Source organism: Delphinus delphis, chromosome 3 (assembly GCF_949987515.2).
Source record: "Delphinus delphis chromosome 3, mDelDel1.2, whole genome shotgun sequence".
Classification (NCBI taxonomy): Eukaryota; Metazoa; Chordata; class Mammalia; order Artiodactyla; family Delphinidae; genus Delphinus; species Delphinus delphis.
Genome location: NC_082685.1, coordinates 52,537,276 through 52,558,605, shown reverse-complemented (window position 1 = coordinate 52,558,605; position 21,330 = coordinate 52,537,276). Strand labels below are relative to the sequence as shown.

Genomic DNA, 21,330 nt, shown 5'->3' with positions numbered 1-21,330 from the left:
ATCTTTACCCTTATCTTCCATAAAATCAAAGCATTCATAAAACTAGAAGTACCCATACCAACTTTATATTTTGTTTCCGTCACATGGACATGGTGCAAATCAACTTTGTGTTTTCTAAGAGAGTGTGTCCTTGTTATTATTATTAATTATTATTAATACTACTCCATCTTCTGCCCCTGATAATATTCAGGGAATGTTGATTCTTCTCTCAGCCAGCTTTTTCAGGAGGTGCCCAAATTATGAATGGGTCACATTTCTGCAATTATATAAACATTGAATCTATATGATATTTCCTCATAGAAATAATGCTAAAGTTTGTGGTTAGGTCCCTAATTAGATGTCAGAAGCTTTTTAAAGTCATTACAATTTCTATGGGAATTCTTGGGATTTTATATATAAAGATCCCTCGTTGATAGATCAACTCTGAGAAGGAAGCTCCTCTCAAAGCTCATTCTCTTTTCATGAACCTGGTGGTGTGAGATGCCTTCTTCCCCTTACCAGGGGTTTCTTTGCCTGGGTCATATCTTTTTTCTGGGTTAAGCCATGTTTTAATTCCTTTTAAGAGAGCATTGGGCTTGGGCTTTTATGGTCTTGATGGAGAGATGTTCATAACAGCAAGTAAATTAACAAACGAACAATAGACTTGAAGTTTCAAGCTACCAAAAATGGTCCATCCGGGGAGTGATTGTGCTACCATTTTCTTATAGACCTCAACACCATGACACCATGTTTTGAAGTAACCACATTCTGAAGGCACTGCAGCAGTTTCCACCTTCTGCTTGAGATTTCCTCCTTTTTCTTGTCAACTATCTGAGATGATGGGGACCCTGCACCTCATCATCTGAGGGATTTTGTTGACAACCAGGCATCTGCGTCCAAGCTGGGGGTGAAGTGTGCTCATTCTCTTTCATAGTGCACCTGGGCAAATATAATCTGTAATAAAATCATGCACTCAGAGCTCTGTCACCTTATTTGAGGCATGCTTGGTGCTCAGGACCACTGTCTCTGTTCTTCAGGAGCACGGGTACCTGGCTGGCAGGCAGGCAGAACGTTTGAACATATTTCAAACATATGCAACCTTTAAAAGTGTTGTATATTTCTTTGGCGCAGTAATACAGAATCTGTCATTCTGAGAAAGGTACACACAGATCTTTGTTTGTCCTCACTAAGGACTCTAGGTAAAAGTTATTCTTTTTTCTTGACATTTTTTTCTAATAAGGAAGAAAGTAATGATACTAATAAAGTATCATTTAATATCTGGTAAAATCTTTGAGGAAATTTAGAGCCGTAAAAGACTCCTCCACCTAAGCTTTCCTGGAATAGGAATATGGTGAAATAAACATAATGGCCAAAGCCAGTGCAACACGTTGATTCACTCAATTGAAATTTGGGGGGTTGGTATTTAGCACGTGCAAATATTCTTGTAGGCATTGCAGATACAGCGGTAGATAAAAGAGACAACAACCTCTTGGTCTCAGGGGACTTAGGTTCTTGAGCATATCAGGAGCCTTAAGTTTTGAGATGACTGCTACAAGCATTGATCATACGAGGTCACAGACTGCCTGCTGTCTGAGTGGCCCCACCTCCAGCATTTCCCTGTGTCTCATAGCAGGCCCTTCCTCCTTTCCGTCAACATGGCAGCATTGAGGAGGGACACGGCCCTGAGTCTGGAGCCGATGGGAGAGATACAAGTGGGAGAGTCTCACTCAACTTTCTTTTGCTTCTACATGGCCCCCTCCCTTCCAAAGCAGGAGACTCCTTCCCCTTAACCAGAATTTATCTCCATGCCTCCTGGGTTACTGAGTGTGGTACCTCAGCAACATATGAGAAGAAGGAGGTACATTCATCTTCTGCAACCGTACCTATCTTTACTGGAGAATAGAGCATTCTCCTGCTGTGGTAGAGATTGTGGTGGCAGGTAATTTGGGGACCAGGGCAATGTAGAGGGGAAGAGTCAGAGAAGGAAGTCCAATGAGGACTCCAGTGATGGAATTTGGTATGGGGCTGTGGGACAAGACTGGGATCCCTCTGACTAAACAGTGGGGTGAGGGCAGGATGAGCTGAGCCAGTAGTGGAATGGAGAGAGTTAGGTTTGGAGGATGGGTTGACCTTGATGGTTGAATAAGGGAGCCAGGGATTGTAGCAGCTTAAACGATTTGTAGTGGGGTGAAGGAAGGGGAAGGGATGTTTCTAGGTAGGACTGGCAATATTCAGAGAGTATTTAAGTATTGGAGTAGAATCTTTGATAGCTTTTGCTTTTTAATAAAGGGACTTGCACAGATGGGAGTGCATCAGTCTGGGGATGTCTGAACATAGGTGCAGTTCTCGAGGCATAATTGTCTTGGTGCCCTGTGTCAGTGCCTGATTCTCCTGCTACAATGTCAAAGAAGGGAAATTTGTGTGCAGCATTAGAAATACTATAAATACAAACTTGATTCACAGATAATCTGCAAGCCATTGCCATGTCTCATATTATGCCATTTTAAAATGGTGCCAAACTTCCATGATCCTCTACTCATAGAAATAAATATTTGGTATATACACATTATCTTCCAATTATAGGAACAAGAAGATTCTTTTGGAATTTAACCCTTTTCTTTAGGTATATCTAAAAAGGCATGTATAATTCTTTATATGCATAGGCTATTTTAAATTCTTTATATATTTTCACTATTTTTAATTCTTCATATACTTCTGTCATATGCACAAACAAAAAAGTATAACTGTGCTGCGGTTTAGAACAATAGGGAGAGCATCAGAGTAGTGTATGACTTTTTGACCTTTAACGCTTACATTTTAACTTAAAATACATGTATGCTTTTCTTTTAACTAAAATTTACTACAACTGAAAACGGAACCTGCCTCTCAATTCAGTGTGTACTTCTGTTTTCTCTCTGACTTGCTCTATCGCTTTTTTTTTACTGTCCATTCGTTCCCTTCCCCCGCCCCTCACACACACAAACACACACATATACACGCACACGCCCAATGTATCCCAGGCTAGACTCATTAGGGGCACGTTACAGTACAATTTGACGATCAAACTTCTCTTGCCTATTTCTCATTCAGCTGAGGAAGATACACTGCCGTGGTCTCAGGTTTACTCTTCATTTTCCTTAATGCACGATTCAGTGACTTATTTGACTAGTGAATGTATTTTTTCTTTTTTTTGTGAATGTATTTTTGATGGATCCATCGAGAGTTGGGTAGATCTTGGCTTTTGAATTTATTTTGGCAACACTTTCTGTGATACTATACCACATTTCTTTTTTCCTGGTGAATGGGAAAAGAAACAAATAGCCTCTTGTAATGACTGTACAGATGAGTATTTGAAAAGATAGACACTTAGAAATTGTCTTTCCCACAATATTCTCTTACACCTTATGCTATACAGACTTTTTATTCAAAAGTGGTGTTTGAAGATCTGAGAGGAGGGGGAATGCAGGAATTTTCTAAACAAAGTGTGCATATAGCCATAGATCGAAAGTAGTTTAAGCTTCAAGTGAGGTAGTTAAGGAAATAATGAAGCTTGCTCAGACAAAGTACAAACTTGTGATGGAAAGGCAGTAATCACTGGGATATGTGTATTTAAATGTAATGAGTACTTAATGAATCTGTCATCAGATAGCCTAGTTGATTAAAAGATGATTCGTCTCTTTGTTCACTCCATTGACCGGAGTGAAGTGAAGTGGCCCTTATGTGCCAAATACTCTGCTTTTCTATGGGGTTAGAAAATGAATAAGCATGGTCCCTGCTGGTAAGGGACCCAGTCTGTTGTGGGAGCCACTCAGAGAGTACAACACGGCACTGTAAGTGCAGGAGAGAGGTGCCCCAGGTGAAAGGGCAGATGAGGGGTCAATAACTCGACCTCTAAGGGCATTGGGTTGGGCTTGCTGTAAATCAGGAGACTTTCTGGAAAAGGTGCAACTAAGCTGACTCTTCCTTGATTAGTTACTCAGACAAAGGGAAGAGGAGACAGGAAAGATATTTAGGCAGAAGGGACAATCTGAGTAAAGTCAATGAGGCAAGAAGCCTCATACACAAACACTAAGGAATGAGTAAAGAGCATGGAAGGAGACCAGTTTAAAAGAGAGAATCAAATACCAGATCAAGAGTCCCTTTTGTCCTGTGAAGGAGAGTAATCCAGTGTCAATGAGACCAAACTGAAGGCTGAAAATAAGAATGATAACAATACCAAAGGTACAAATTCTACCTCAAAGTTAAATGCCGTGATATTATTATTATTTTGCAAAATATCTTCATGAATATTCTTATTTGACAGAGAGAACCTAGCAAGCTGTAAGTAGGGTAATAATACTATCAGAATTAGGGATGAGAGAAATATAGGGATTTTAATAATTTGGCCAAGGCCTTATAAATTGTTGGAACCATAGCAGGGCTGGGGCATGGGTCTCGTACCATGACTGGTGCAGCATACCGCCTGCCCATGCAACCAAGGCATCTTAGCTCAAGGGCTGCTATTGGTCCCATTTTACAGGCGAGCAAAACAAAGTTCAGCCACTTGCTTAAGTCACACAAGCGACACGTAGAAGTGCAATGACGCTGAGATTTGTTGACGTCACAGCCCAAGCTCATCACCACCGTGTGAAACTGCCTTTCTCATGTACTGCTCCTTGATGTATATAACACCTGTACTGTACCATATGTGAATTGTTGGTATTAAATAAACCATATGGAGATTTCTTTCTCTGTTCCAAGAATTCTGCTGCAGAGGCTGCTGTTCTATAGCTAAAGAAACCCCATCCTAGAATGTTTACTAACTAGTCCTTGGTCCTGCTGTCAAAACAGAAAGAAAGAGAGAAAGAGAGAACAGCAAAAAGCCGAATGTGTCAGATCCTAATGGAACTTGGTTTACTGTTTAATTCAGCTTCAGGGGTGGGGCTGTCATGGAAATCTATTTGAAACTGCCCCTTGAATAAAAACCTAATGTACAAACCAAAGGGATGCTATACAGCTAAACACACTGAAAACCTGTTAATTTTCAGCAGTGTTTGAACTTCAGGTTTGGCTTCTGTTCCCAAGAACCTGACAGGAGGCAGGGCTGTCTTCTTGCATTTCAATGTGTTTGCAGCTATTTTCTCTCTCCCTGTTGTAGAGGATGCACAATCAGGTATTAAGATGTGACAGGATGATGGAAATGAGAAAGTGAAGAAGGCACATGGGAAGGCAGTAATTAACTGGAATGCATATTTATCATAGTCTGTCATTGTTTACAAACAATATAATGATTCCTGATGGTGAAATTAAACTCCAGGCTTCCAGTTTGTGAAGTCAACCAAACAACCCCGGCAGGTGCAGATCAGCAGAAGGACTAACCAAGTAAGTGTTCTGATGTACAGGATAAAGCTGGAGACATCTCTCAAAAACTGATTGATTGTTGAAGATTTGAATAATCTGTATATTGGGATGCCTTAAGCATTGATACAACCATGGCATAATGGGGGAAGAACTGGACTTAGAAACAGAAAAATTCTCCATCTAATACCCAGCCTAGACAAATCCTTTGCTTTCTGAGCCTCATTTTCCTCATCTGTAAGACAGGAATAAGGACATCTGTCTCATAGAGTCCCTGCTCTCCATCTCCGTTCCTAGAAGTCACCCCCATGAGTCATGTCTGGACTCTGTAATAACATCCTAACTGGCTTTCCTACCTCCATTCTTACTCACCTATAATCTCTTCTCTAGAGAGCAGCATGAGTAAGCTTGTAACAAAGATAAATTAGATCATGTAATTCCTCTGTTTAAACCATCCTTCTCATTGCCCTACATAACTCCCGAGTGTAGCCTTTGTAGTTCTTTACATTTTGGCCACTGTCTCTCTCTTCAACCTCGTTTTCTGCAGTTCTCCCTCTCTCACCATATTCAAGCCATGCATGTCTTCTTTCTGTTCCTTGCATATTCTTATTCCTACTTCAAGACCTTTGCATCTGATGTTTCTTTTGCTTATAATGGCTTCTACATGATCTTCACAGACTGGCTTCTTTTGGACAATAGGTTCCCGCTCAAACATCAACTTCTCTGGAGATGCCATCTGACCATTCTATCTGTTGATAACAACTCTCTCACCCAACTCACTCCATCATATTCTCCTGTTTTATTTTCTTCAAAGCCCTCATCACTACCTGAAATTTTATCTTTTACTTGTTTAGTGTTTATCTTCCTTACTAGAATGTAAAATACCAGTGACCAGCTGTGTACCCATTGCCTAAGAGTGCAGTCAAATATTAGTTGAGTGTTGAGTGAATAAGTGCGAGGATCAAATGAGGTATAAAAAATGGAAATGGTTCTATAATCTATCAAGTGTTATACAAATACTAGGTTTTTTCATTTCTTCTCGCCTGTTAAGTCATGACTCTTCTCAAATCTTTGTCAAAATGGAACAAGCATAATTTTCAGCCAGGAACTCTTCCAAATGGGAACTTACTTTCCAGGAACTTACAATTTAATGAAAGACAAGATTAGCATGAAGAGTAAAATAAATGATTTTTATGAAAAAATTGAAGATAGCCTATATTCACTTGCTAAGGCCAGTTTTTTTCTTTTGTACCATACCACCCCATGTAACTATATGGTTGTATACATATGACATAGAATTATTGTATAGAATTAGAGGAGAAGCATGGAAAAAGGAAATTTGAAATAGTGTTGATGTGGGGAGAGAGCAAGATTTATCAATTTGGAATTTCTACAGGCCCATAAGAATTCTCAAATTTAACTAATTATCTTCATCCCACTCCCCTCTGCCCTTAGTCTCTTCCTTTTCCTGGCATCTTTTCATATATCTGTTGGCCATTTGTATGTCTTCTTTGGGGAAAAAATGTCTATTCAGTTCCTCTGCCCATTTTAAAATCAGAGTGTTTGGTTGTTGTTTATTTTGTTTGTTTGTTTTACCTGTTAAGTTATATGAGTTTTTAAATATTTTTTTGGATATTAACCCCTTATCAGATATATGATTTTCAGATATTTTCTCCCATTCTGTAGGTTGCCGTTTAATTTTGTTGGTTGGTTGTTTTGCTGTACAAAGTCTTTTTGGTTTGATGTAGTCCCACTTACTTTTTTGCTTTTGTTGCTTGAGCTTCTGGTTACACAACCCAAAAAAGTCATTGACAAGACCAATTGTCAAGGAACTTTTACCCTATGTTTTCTTCTAGGAGATTTACAGTTTCAGACCCTATGCTTAATACTTTAATCCATTTTGATTTAATGCAGCCTCTATCAAAATCCCAATGGCATTTTTCACAGAAATAGAAAAAAAATCATAAAATTTATACAGAACCACAAAAGACCCTGAATAACCAAAGCAATCCTGGTTTTAAAAATAAATAAATAAACAAAGCTGGAGGCATCAAGACATCACAGTCCCTGAACTCAAATTATATTAAAAAGTAATAGTAATCAAAACAGTATGACAGGTATGGCACTTGCATAAAAATAGACACAGACCAATGCAACAGAATCAAGAGTCCAAAAATGAACCCTCGTATGTATGGTCAACTAATTTGACAAGGGAGCCAAAAAAAAAAAAAAAAAAAAAAAACACAATGGGGAAAGGATAGTCTCTTCAATAAATGGTGTTAAGAAAACTTTATAACCACTTGCAGGAGAATGAAATTGGACCTTTTTCTTATACCACTCTTTTAGTTATCTTTTTTAAAAGCTCTTTCCTTTCTACAGTATTTTCCAAATGTTAACAATCGAGTGTGTTACTAAGGGTCTAATTATTAATGCAAAGGGAATAATATACTTAATAACCAGGGGCCAAGCAATGTAGTATTCAAGAATCTCACAATCTAACTTCCCCGTGGTTATCACAGGGATCATATTTTCCATCCCCTTTGGTCTGGAAATCATTAGTGCTAATTTATGTTGATAGCACTCCATTGCATTCATTGCTATTGGATACATCTGTCAAACCACTTGAATATCTGTTTTAAGTGAATTAACCACAAAAGTAATGGTGGGATCCACAATGAAAGATATTTCTCCCTATAAGAAGGGTGCGTTGGGCAATCTTATGAAGTTGTGCATTTGTTTGTCATTAATATGATTTAACAAAAAAGGCAAATCATATATAAAGGAGTAATAGTGAACTATCATCACAGTACATAATTTACCCCCTCTTTTAGGAATTCTTGTTGCCCTTAGAGCAACAAGACATGACCTGCTGGTCATGTATGGCAATCTTTGCTCCAGAGCCAAGAGGAGGAAAACGTCTCTTAATCATTCTGTTCATCAGCAGTGCTTTCCTAAATATTATAAATTATGCGAATGGAATCAATTCTTTGGTAAATAGCCCATGAGAGTAGAAAGTAGAGACGTTGGTTAGGTAATATGAAGTTGGGCTATGGGTAGACTGTCTATTGAAAGAAAAGCAGAAAAATGGGAGATTACCTATAAAGTATCTTTATTAAAAGTACCCTTTAGGGCTTCCCTGGTGGCGCAGTGGTTGAGAGTCCGCCTGCCCATGCAGGGGACGCGGGTTCGTGCCCCGGTCCGGGAGGATCCCGCATGCCGCGGAGCGGCTGGGCCCGTGGGCCATGGCCGCTGGGCCTGCGCGTCCGGAGCCTGTGCTCCGCAGCGGAGGAGGCCACAACAGTGAGAGGCCCGCGTACAGCAAAAAAAAAAAAAAAAAAAGTACCCTTTAAATATTTTACAACTGTGATTGATACGAACATTGTCAATTTGGGTATCAAAGTAATTATCTTTTTAAAAAAATATTCAATGTGTATTGAATATATTCTAGGCACTGTTATCATGCTAGAGACAAATTCTCACCCTCCTACTGGAGCAGTATTGTTATTTCCAACATTTTCAGATGACAAAAACTGCTAGTCACCAGCAGAGTTGTGGCCTATTCCTGTTTCTTTGACGCCAAAGCCCAGTTTCTGAACCACTAGGCTTTACTACCTGCCTCACTATGGAAACTGTGGGATCAGACTGCCCGAGTCTGCATCACAGCTCGTCTCTTAAAGCCTTTTAGTTGCTTAACCTCTGTGTGCCTCAGTTCACTCTTCTGTAAAATGTGAATGACAGTAGAGCTCACTTCGTAAGGATGCTGTAAATCTCAAATGAGATTCTGCAGGGAAAGTGCAGAATAGCACCTGGCATGTAGTAATGTAACACTCAATTTAATGTTGTCTATTATTATTTGTCTATTATTATTACATGATAGGAATATAGGCTCTGGCTATATGGGAAAATCCTAGATTAAAGCCATCTTTGTCCCATTTTGAAATCCTAATTAAAAGAAGAGTAATTAATCAGTGGCCAATTGGCAGAGATCCATGTTCAGTTGGAGTTGCTAAATTCTGTTAATCTTTCTTTTCTGTTATCATCTGAAGACAGCCTGGTGAGAATAAGGTGCTCTTTTCATTTTATGAAAAGTGAAAGGGCAACTCCATTTCCTTCATTTCCTTTCATTGGCCTTCTTTTGGAACTTATAGTGAATGGAATGGTTAGGTCTCTGCCCAATAAGCTCCTTTCAAAAAGATATCATTTCACTGAAGCATCATGATATACTGATGGAACAGAAGTTAGTCTTGGAGTCAGATCTGCCAAATATCAAATCCTGGTGTCATCTTTTATTAGCTTTGTGACTCATGGGCAAATGAGTCAACAGTTATGAAATTCGGTTTCCTCATTAATGAAATGGGAATCATATTAACCACAGAGCAGTGGTTCTCAACTAAAGGTGATTGTAGTTGTCATGCCTGAGTGGCAGAGGTGCTACTGACAACTAGAGGGGAGAAACCAGGGATGCTGCTTCACAGCCTACAATGCACAGGACGGCCCCCGCAACAAAGAATTATTCAGCCCAAACATCAGTAATACCGAGGTTGAGAAACTGCCTTCGTGTTGTTGCTAGAATAAAATAAAAATATTTGTAAAGCACTTAGACCACCTCTGACATGTGGTTGGAGCTCATAATTCATTGATGTCATTTGCAGGGAGTTACTAATGTGAGTTCCCAGGCTTCCTCTGTCAGGTCCAAGCATTGTGATAAACTCATTCACACGGAAGTGTCAGACTCATTCTTCCATCAAGGGTGTATGCAGTTTAAAAGCAGGCCTTTTAGATGCTGATTCTGAGTAAATCTCTATGATGAAACGTCAGCCTCCCTAGCGCCTGGGGAAGTTTGATCCCCATGCACCTCCTCTTTCCCCCAAGGAGGTGGGAATTCATCACCGTAACTATTTACCTCTTTTCACTGGTTTTGAAGATTCAATGAGATGATACAGGTAAAGTGTCCGGCACTGTGTACGGCATAGGGTAGGTGCAAGCGTAGGTCAGTGTTAGCATCACTTAGTGTCTGTCTGACTTTCTGTCTGTCTCTCTCCATTAGGCATGTGGTCATATTAGAGGAATCTGCTTTCTCCACATTGCTCTGCCCTGTGTTTATCTTCACTGTACTCAATAATGGACTCTTCCTGAGAGCTTTTTTCCCCCAGGTGATAGACTCTTCAGATACGAAAACCTCTCCACTTGGGTCTGATTTTGCCTGCATGGCTCTGCACCCTCCCAGCTCTGTCCCTGGCAAGGCCCCAGACAGGCTCCAGACCTGGAACTGGGCTTTGACACTATTGTTAGGACTCTTTCTCTCTCCTCATTGTAAACAAGCGTGCTCAGTGGCCTCTAAGGTCCCTTCCAGGTCTCGCACTCTGTGATTCTGTCTACAGTGAGTTCTGCGCTGCATCCTGATTGGCTTTCTCACGGCTTTCTCACCCTCTGAAGTTTTCTGGTTAACTCCGACTTCAAAGCAGTTTATGACTTGTAAGTGTTCTAAGACAGTTATTTTATCTGTGATTCTCAAAAAATTCCCAGGGTACTCTGGCTCGTGGACAACTGATCTGGGTTAATTTGGCTTTTTTTTTCTTTTACCAGGAGAATCAATAGAAATTTATGTTTGCATTTACCCATAAGCCATATATTATTGTGTTTTGATTTTCCCCACTTTGAGGAGGTATCATATATTGCTTGGTTGTTGAAAATTCATTAAACAGTATTAGCAAATATTAAATCTTAAGTAAATGGCAAAGGGCTTTTTTTCCTGTGCTAATTAAATGCATACTTCAAACACTGTTGATTGCTACCAGGGCAGCCTGGGTAGAACAGAAGACGGGTGGAGGGGGCGTGACATACCCCACACATCAGGAATGTACCAGAGCTCTTCATCCTTCATTTAGTCATTTTCAGTTCTTTCCAGTGAACTCTGGGAAGGGAGCTGAGATTTCTTATATAAATATAATGATTTTTTAGAAACCTATGAAAACCCGGATTTTCAAGTTGTTCGATCAGGTGGTTACTTTGAAAAGTTACCAAAGGGATGGAAAAGTTACCACTGGGACTATCATGTCTTAAAGTCCACACTTTAACCCTTTTGGCCTATTAGTATTTTTAAATATCTCTAGTAGAAAATTCTCGTGATATTGAATAACATGTCCACCAAAAAGAGCAGAGGCTTTGCATTAAAAGAGACCTCGACTTGAATTCTTTTTTTTCTTATCAAAACCAGAAATTTATTTCTTAAGTTCTGGGGAATGGAAGTCTAAGATCAGGGTTCTTAATCTGCCACATGTAAACTCTGCAACTTTGGGTCAGATAATTAACCACTCTGAGCTACAGTTTTGTCTTCCACAAAAAGGAAAGAGTAACAATCCACCTGTAGAGTTCCTGTGAAGATTAGATTATGTAAAGTGCTAAGCACAATGCTAGGCACATAGGAGTCCTCAATAAATGATATCTATTATTATGCTAAGTTTCTGGTTTTGGAGGTACAACTATTGTTTTATTTATCGTTGGAATAACTGTGTACAACAGGTGGCAGTATTGCCTTAGTATGTCTCTTGAGAGTGTTAGTCAAATTTGTTGGGACTAGTGTAGCAAAGAGGCTATGATTCCAGAAAAGAAACAAGTCACCAACAAAGTAGCTTAGAAAACTAACAGTACTTGTTCTCTAAAGCACTGGCCAATATTAGTGGTAGAATTGTACAAGTGTTCAGAAGATGACAGAGGTAAACTAGACAGAAATTAAAGGTGTTAATATGAATTTGATATAGTGTTCAAGACTTTTATTGTAAGTAACACAAAATTACCTTTCACTAGATTGAGCCAACAGAGAATTTCTTGGCTTGTAAAATTATAATGCTGGGAACGGGGCCAACTTGTGATACCACTAGATGTGGGGCTCTGTCTCTTTGTCAGCTTTGCCTGTCCTGCTTGGCTTCTTCATGCGTGAATATTCCTCGAACTGGTAAGGAAAATAGCCAGTGAACTCCCATCCTCCTGGTTTGGTACATCCCACATCATAAGGCAGATACTACCCATAAGTTCAAGTAAAACAGTCACAGTGGGGACTCCGATTCACCCAGCTTGGCTCACTTGACCGTGCCTGAATCATCCACTACAGTTGGGAGATGGGAAGTTCACATTTGGTCCATGTGTCCTCCCCTTATGGCCAGACGTGGCACCATGGTTGACAGCCCCTTCAGGATGTGATAGGGAAGAGGCAGTTCCCTAAAGGAAAAGAAGGGTGGTTTTACTGGAAAAGGGGGACATGCAAACCCTGTAATAATTTCATATACATTTCATTCTAAGAGATAAAACACTCTGAGATATTGATTGAGAGGAGTTGTAGCAGAACTTATTATTTGGGGGACTTGTTCAAGTTTATGAAAATTGGTGAAGAAAAATATAAAAGCAAGTCCCAAGACTGGGTGGGAAGAGAGATCAGATGGGCCACAGAACTCCCTATGAAATAGGCAAATAAGGACTTTGGGGACAGGAGTAATTCAGTATGATCTTAGCTGAAAAATGCTGAGACTTAAAAGGAGGAAATACAGTAAAGAGGAGGAAAGTAAGAGAAGGACAAAAGGCCCTGGAGAATGTGAAATAAATGTGTCATCAAGGAGCACTTGAAAGAGCAAGGCAGTAGACCAGAAAGTTAAAGTTCAGGATTACAGCCTTATACACATGATCGCATTGCTTTATTTAGAGAGACACCTCACAGGTGAAAAGCCTGAGCTAGGAGGGTGTCTGAGCATCACCAAAGTGGAAAATTATGTGACTAGAGACCATAGTTGAGTGGTTAAGAACGTTCATTTTTACTGAAGTTGTATAATGCCTTTGGGAATTTTTGGATATTAATAAATAATTATGAGTGATGATCAATTAGAAAATCTGTATATACAGTTATTCAGTTCTGGATGGATTTTGCCGTTATCTCTGTTGATCAGCATGTTTTATGTTTTTGCCACATGCATATAAATGTCCAGTGATATGCCTAAATGTTTTCCGTTTTGCAGGTCAGTTTTCTCTTTTTTTTTTTCTTTTGGTGGAAGGTTTACTGCCTCTCACAAACACTGTAAACCAAAAATTACTTTCTGTACACATCATCCATTTCCTCTCCCGTTCATTTTCATGCAGATATTTCCTGCTGCCCTGATAGCCTAGTGTTTATGTACCCTGGAGTGTGCATTAGAATTCAGAAGAGGACAAACCCAGGCTTTAACACAGGAAAACGGACATTAAACAAACCTAGAAACACATCCATAGTTACACATTGTGGTGGTGTGATAGAAACAGGTTGGAAGTTAGGACTGGCTTAAATTGGGTTGGGGGATGAATAGGTAAGGTGCTCTGAGAAAGGGATGGACAAAAAAGTGCTGAACAGGTGGAAGTCAGAAGAATAAGTTGCTGGTAGAGGGATGATCAGATGCAAAACACTTAAGGTAAAAGAAAGGGCAGCTGGGCAGAAACTGAACTGAGATGATTTTTATATTTATTTATTTATTTATTTATTTATTTATTTTTGGCTGTGTTGGGTCTTCGTTTCTGTGCGAGGGCTTTCTCCAGTTGCGGCGAGCGGGGGCCACTCTTCATCGTGGTGCGCAGGCCTCTCACTATCGCGGACTCTATTCTTGCGGCTTGCGGAGCAGAGGCTCCAGACACGCAGGCTCAGTAGTTGTGGCTCATGGGCCCAGTTGCTCCGCAGCATGTGGGATCCTTCCAGACCAGGGCTCAAACCCGTGTCCCCTGCATCAGCAGGCAGACTCTCAACCACTGCACCACCAGGGAAGCCCGAGATGGTGGTTCTTACTTCCGTTCCCTAACTCCTCCATTTGCAGTCATGGTCCAGCAGGTCGAGAGCTGTGTCTTTCTTTTCTGTTGCATCCCTGGCGGGGTCTGTGTGTTGTTATTAAGCTGTTGTCTCTCGGCTTCAAACCCACCCCTCTCTACTGTGCTGTCTGACGCTGAGGCTGAGATTCAGCTAACCACCCTCTTCATTGGCCAAGCTGGCTTCCTGTTAGATTCTGTCTGTAGGGGGCGCTAGAGGAAGACCGTAATAACAGGGGGAGAAGAAGGACTCCATATTTGCTTCCTGCTCTCATCAGAATCAACTCAGCTTTTATTTACCCCAGAAGCAGTTGGTTCCACTTCTTTTTTTTTTTTTTTTTTTTTTTCTGTAATCCCCAGAGCCAGTCTCCTTCAGAGATACCAGGACCAGCAGTCATGGTGCCCTCCTCACATGCCTGGGTCTCACCTCCCATAGGATGCCTTTTGCCAGCATCTAGGTTCTAGTAACCCCCTCTCTTTTATTTGTCTCCCCAGCCCTAAGGGTGGTATCTGCCTCTAGCAGTCACTATCTTTGACTCCTCCAACATCTGTTTAACCAATTCCTTATATTAAATTCTCCCTGTTCAGATAACAGGTGGAACGTCTGTTTTCCTGACTGGCCCTGGCAGATGCACGGGTGGTTTAACTGTCTGCTGTTGCCCAAACTTGCCATGTCTTAATGAGGATCCCCAGCTGGGTCCCTTCAAGGCCAAATGTCCCTGAGTGGAAAAGGTCAACCACAAGCAAGAAACGATGATTGTCAAGCTGGAAGATGTATTTTTCTCAGATGCTTGCACGGTCTGCCTATTCCCAACCTCCACTATGCAATATCTTTTCCAAGGTTAGCAGAATTATAAAAACATCAATTTGGGCATTATTGCCTTTTCATCTGGGACACCGAGAAAGTGTTTCAGCAGCCTTGGTAAATTAAATCTGACCACCTAGCTCCCAGACTGGCAGGTTCCTACATCATTGACAGAGAAGACAGGGGAAAGCAGTTTTCCCAGTTGTTGCTGTAAATGATGTGCATTGTGTTCACAACCATTATTAGCAGGTGGAGAATTTGAAGTGTGGGTAGATTGCAGAACTGCCTCTTTTAAAAATGCATAAGCACTTTGTGAGTTTTCTAAGTCGTGCTTCCCTCAGTCCGGTTTGAATTTTTCATAGGGGAGAAAGATTCTGTTGTCTTTCCTCTTTTATTCCTTCTTTGTCAGTACGGACTTAGGGCTACAGTGGAAAGGGAGCGAGTGTAATCATATAATTTTCTTGACTGGTCCTCAATTTTTCCAAGTTGTAAAATGTTGGAAGATTCAGTGTTTAAGGACTTGAGGCTATTGAGTTTCCTGCCCCTTACCATTTAATCCAAACTACAAATTTCCCTGGGCTCTGGGTTTAAATTTATCTGATGCGTCCTAAAGTAAATTTTTATTCTGGAAGACTCATCCATTTGTGAAATTCTAAGCACTGCACTTTGAAGGAACCTTCCTTCCAAAATGATCCCCTGGTCATATACTATGTTCCTCTCCAGTCCCAAATAGAGTCAGACATTATGAAATGCTCGGTGTACATTTTCCTGACGAGTCCAATTATAGCATCAGTGTTCTTCCCAACATGATGCTCCAGCCAGACCTAAGAATTGGTTTTATAGCGTGTTAGTGGAAACCTAATCATCATATCTAACAAGCTCCTGATCTTTTTCGTTTATGTAGATCAGTGTCTGGCTTCTGGTAGAACAAATGTGGAACGTGTACACTGATTGAAATGCGTATTGGATGCCACAAACCGTGAAACATCTTTACCTTCATTAACTATCTCATTTAATTTTCCTAAAACCCTTATGAGGAAGATACTATTACTAGCCTTATTTTTCAGGTGAGGAAACTGAGGCTCAGAGAGGTAAAGTAATTGATCCAAGCTGACATATTTCAGGGCCTGACTCTGGAGCCTGACATCTGTCTGCTACATTATCAACTTGATAATAATTCAACGCATGTGTCTGGCTCATTCATTTAATCGTCAAACATTTATCAAACCTCTATTATGTGCCAGGCAGCAAAAATGAAATCCAGCAAATTCAGCAATGGTTTATTTAAAAATAAGGAAGAGCTATTAGGCTCTTTGACCAGCAACTAGTTAATACACCCCTCGAAAGGCAGTGGAGGTTTTGCTTTTTTAATATCAATAAATCAGACTTTTCTGGCAATGAAATGGCTTTCTCCCTCTATCTGACTAATCAATTGTAACCTATTTTCTCCTCAAATGGAGAGATTTATTCCAGCCAGCATTGAAACCTCAGCAAATTGAGAGCAAAAGTATGTTGCAACCTGAAGTACCGAAGTATTTAGGAGATCATATTTTGCTGTAGTTGGGCGGATTCTAGAATACCTAGAGTTACAGAACATACCTTTCATAGATGTATTTACACTTTCCGGAACAGGTGAGTACATGTCCGTGGGACTGCAAGGGCGAAAGGGTTTTCTGTGTTCTGGTTTGTAACCTCTGTCTGCTGTGGTTAAATTCTCAGGAAGGGGGTGATACGCCAGACAGTGCTACCAAAAAAGAAACAGCATGGTTCTCTTCTCACGTTTGATTATTTTTCTTTTCTTTTTTTTTTTTTGCTGTACGCGGGCCTCTCACTGTTGTGGCGTCTCCCCTTGTGGAGCACAGGCTCCGGATGCGCAGGCTCAGTGGCCATGGCTCACGGGTCCGGCCGCTCCATGGCATGTGGGATCTTCCCGGACTGGGGCACGAACCCGTGTCCCCGGCATCGGCAGGTGGACTGTCAACCACTGCGCCACCAGGGAAGCCCTGATTATTTTTCAAATTTCATAATGACTCTTCACGAAGCACCTCCAGCTAGACTGTGTTAATCCCATATTCTTCCTTGATTTCAACCTAAGACGTAGACTTCAGAAGCCATCTTATGAATTATCTTTCCAAAATAGTAAAACATTCAGATGTGCTCATTAAATATTGAAACGTGGTAGTATGACAAACTCCACTAAAATTAATTTGTTTCATTTCCCTTTAATAGTGATAGCGCCTAGAATAAGTGGAAAGTAATACTTCTGTTTGCCTAGAAGCTGGTGGATCCCAGCTGACATTTAAATCCGTGATTATCCTGGCAGTCCAGGGAGGAAATAATGCATCTGTGCCAGGTTCTTGGCTTGGACAGATCTTGGAGGGCTGCGTGCGGTTTTCCACATGAATACACAGGACTCCCTCGCATGATGGTGTTTGCGTTGTTAAAATGCCTTTTAGAAAAGCCTCAAGGTTTCCCTCCAAGTCCACTGAATGGAATGACTTTCAGGGGAAGGCAACTGCTGGGCAGAGAAACACAGGCTTGTATTTCGACCGGTACAGCAGGTTTTATGGCCAAAATATTTTGTCGTCTTGTTTTAAGGTAATAGGAGTACTCCAGCACATCTCCTTCTTCTTCTCCTTTCTGTCTTTCTCCTGTTCCCCTTCTTTCTTTTTTTTAAGGCTAAGTTCAATTTCTGAACTTTTCTCAAAAAATAAAAAATAAAACTAGATCAACTCTGGGTTGAGGTGATTACTTTTCCTTGGTCCAATTAGCTGGAGCCATTTTTCCATCGAGTCATATTAGTATAGGGATGGTCAGGTTTTGAGAGGCAGAGGCAAAGTCTGCCTTCTGAAGGAGAAAAAACGTTCACCTCAGAGTCTGGGCTGGCAGACAGAAAGCATTTTCTGTTGCTGCTATTTTCTGTTACCAGCTGGCACGTGTTGAACAGTTTCTCTGTTGCACGGAAGAGATTTGTTTGTAATAGCCTGAGATAACTAGGACATTACTGCTGTGGTGATTCCTTTTAGCTAATGGGATTGTTGCCTTTCGTTTAATGGGTATATAAGTACATGAATACTCAGTCACATTTTAAAAAGTGGTTCAGAAGAGCAGGTATACGTGAGAGAGACTTTTGGAACTGTGCTTTACAGGGACTTTTTTTTTTTACTATCTCAGGGGAAAAATGTATAAATTGCTATAAATATTTAAATCATTTAGCTATGTAGAAGGCAGGCATTGTAAAAGACGGCAGGATATAACTTTCCTAATGGTTTCCATTCTAGGGTTCCTCTACTTTGACCACATTAGAAATGACAATAAAGTGAGATCTTATTATCATGTGACTTATTATTTATGAGTATAAGATATAGTGCAAATCAAAACTAGGTCTCCTTTAAAACGTAGAAACGTACCACATTATCCTTGTCCTCAATATTAGCATTATAAAGGGGATTGATTTCCTTTTTTTTTTTTTTTTTGCGGTACACAGGCCTCTCACTGTTGTGGCCTCTCCCGTTGCGGAGCACAGGCTCCGGACGCACAGACTCAGCAGCCATGGCTCACGGGCCCAGCCGCTCCGCGGCATGCGGGATCCTCCCGGACCAGGGCACGAACCCGTGTCCCCTGCATCGGCAGGCAGACTCTCAACCACTGTGCCACCAGGGAAGCCCTGATTTCCCTTTTTTTTTATGGCTTAAGTGCAATGAACTATATGAAGTACCCAGTGTATAACATATGATCAGTAAACAATATTAAGTTCATGACTCCAAGAACACTGTGGCTGTTCGAAGGGTGGAAGGCTGGGAGCAGTGACTTATGTTTAGGAAATTGCTTTGTGCCATAATTGTGGATTTCCTAGTTTAGGGAGCCACCAACTGAGTATCTGAAAAGTGGCTCTGCCTCCAAATAGCTCAACGCAATGCTATGAATCAAGACTTAGGGAAATAGAGAGAGAGGAATTCACACTGGCTTAAATATATTGTAGTGGGTCATATAAGTGAAGGCTCATTGACAGGTCTGGCTTCAGGTATGGCTGGATCCAGGTATTTAAATGTTATTATTAGGATAGTATTTTAATGAATTTCTACACTGTGACTTGAGCTATTTTCTGGGAGGACAACAAGGAACATTTCACCTTGTCCACCTCAGGGTGCTCACGGTATAGTAGCTGAGATGCCTAAGGTAGAAAAGAACTATAACAAAATATGATATGTGCAATAATAGATGCATTTACAAAAGTAGACCATAACTCAGAGGAAAAATGTAACAACTACTTCTGAGGATAGGTAAACAAGGATTCAGAGAAAATTGAAAATCAAAACAATTGAAAATTGTTTTGAAAGAGAAGCAGGAATTTTACAGACAGCCTTGGTTATAGTATTTGGGAGACCTGTATTCAAATCCCAGCCCTGCCATTTACAGATAGTGCAAACTACAACAAGTTTCTTAAATTCCCAGGGTCTTAGTTTCCTTGTATGGAAACTGGGAGTGGAGCTACTGATTTCTTCAAATTATCATGAGGACCCGGTGAATTGATGCATGCACAGAGCTTACATGGGGGCCAGCACAAAGTAAGCCCTCCCTGACTGGTAGCTGTCATTCCACTCTTCTAGACTCCCCCTATTTACCTGACTGCAATAACATGGGGCATTGGATTAGGGTTTAACATCAGCCACAGTAAAATCAGCTAGCATTTAGTGAGCGCTTACTGCATGCCACACATTGCATTAAGAATTTCACTTGCCTTGTCTAAATCCACCCTACAACTCTTGGAAGTGGGGAAATTATTATCCTCATCTCACAGATAAGGAGACTGAAGCTTTGAGAATTTAAGGGATATGCCAACGTAGCAAGGTTAGTGATGGTATAGCTGAGTAACTTTCTGACTCCAATGCCCATGGGCTGAAGCATTACACTATATTTCTTGTCATGCAGCACGCCATCATTAACTTGCTTCGCTCGATGAGCTTGGCTGCTGGGTACTCCTGTTGCAGCCCATTCCGTGTGCCATCCCATTTCTTCTAAAGACATGGTTGTGGATGCTCGTGTGTGTGTGTGTGTTCACATGCTGTGTTGTTACTCCGCACTGAGCTGCCTGGCATTCATCCCTTGGGTCCTGTGCTTCCTTGCAGGTGAGCCATCTAGGTGGTCATCCTCGCACTGTGATTGCTGCTGCAAGAATGGCAAGGGTGACAAAGAAGGAGAGAGTGGCACCTCTTGCAATGACCTCTCCAGCTCCAGCTGCGACAGCCAGTCTGAGGCCAGCTCTCCCCAGGAGACAGTCATCTGTGGGCCTGTGACGCGCCAGACCAACATCCAGACTCTGGACCGTCCCATCAAGAAGGGCCCCGTCCAACTGATCCAGCAGTCAGAGATGCGACGGAAAAGTGATCTGCTCCGGACTCTGACTTCGGGCTCCAGGGAGTCGAACGTGAGCAGCAAAAAAAAACCTGTTAAGGAAAAGCTCTCAATTGAGGAAGAGCTGGAGAAATGCATCCAGGATTTCCTGAAGATCAAAATCCCAGAGAGGTTCCCTGAGCGAAAACATCCATGGCAATCTGAACTTTTGCGGAAGTATCATCTATAGTGGAGGGCGGGGGAGGTGGGAGAAGAAACAGATCGTGTCACCGTTTTGAAGTAAACCTCCTAAAAGAAATTCATATTTGAAAAGAAAAACAATAACTAACGATACACGTTTGTTAGAATACAGTAGCCCATTGATATACTACTGCCTGTTTACCTAGTTCACCTTAACATGTCAATCCACAGGGTAGATTTCTTTCCAGATGTGGAAGTATAAGCATCTCTCTCTCTTCTTTTTGTTCTTTATTTGTTTGTTAACTGGGTCCCGTGTGCTGAGTATCTTACGTATAATGAGAGCCAGCTACATAAGTATAGCTGAGAGGCCTTGGGAATCATTTATCCCAAACTGGGTTTTGCTCTCCTCTTCTACCTCCCTCCTTTGAATGAGAATATGGTAGAGATCTGACCCATTGCCATAGGTCTGAATTTTTAAATTTTCCTTTTCCCTTTTGTTTATGGGGTAAGGGGGGAATGGCAGATTTATATGACTTTTCACTCAAATCGATTATGTGCCAGTTTATATTGACTCCGTATGCATGAGTATTTGTGCAACACAAGCCCAACAAAGTGTGTATATACACACAGTGCACATGAGCCCAGGGCCTGGGCATCCTAAGAGGTGCGCTTCTGCTCCCAGCAGCACCCTCTTAGAGTCCTTCAGACACAGGAGCCTCTGCTCTTATCTTAAAACCCTTCTGGGAAGATTTCCCAACCTGTCTTGGCAACACTTCCTAACATCAGAGAACCTTCATCATCAACAAATTACCTTCCTTATTTCAATATTAACACCCTCAGGCTCCATTTTACTGCGT

General features: G+C 41.1%; 1 protein-coding gene across 1 annotated transcript in view; it reads left to right on the top strand.

Moving 5' to 3' along the window:
* Positions 1 to 20,522, top strand: part of KCTD16 (potassium channel tetramerization domain containing 16) — a 264,729-nt gene extending 244,207 nt beyond the window's left edge. Inside the window, exon 2 of the mRNA XM_060006869.1 lies at positions 20,068 to 20,522. Coding sequence (XP_059862852.1) covers positions 20,068 to 20,522 — 455 coding nt within the window. The remainder of the gene's footprint in view (positions 1 to 20,067) is intronic.
* The last annotated feature ends 808 nt before the right edge of the window (positions 20,523 to 21,330 follow it).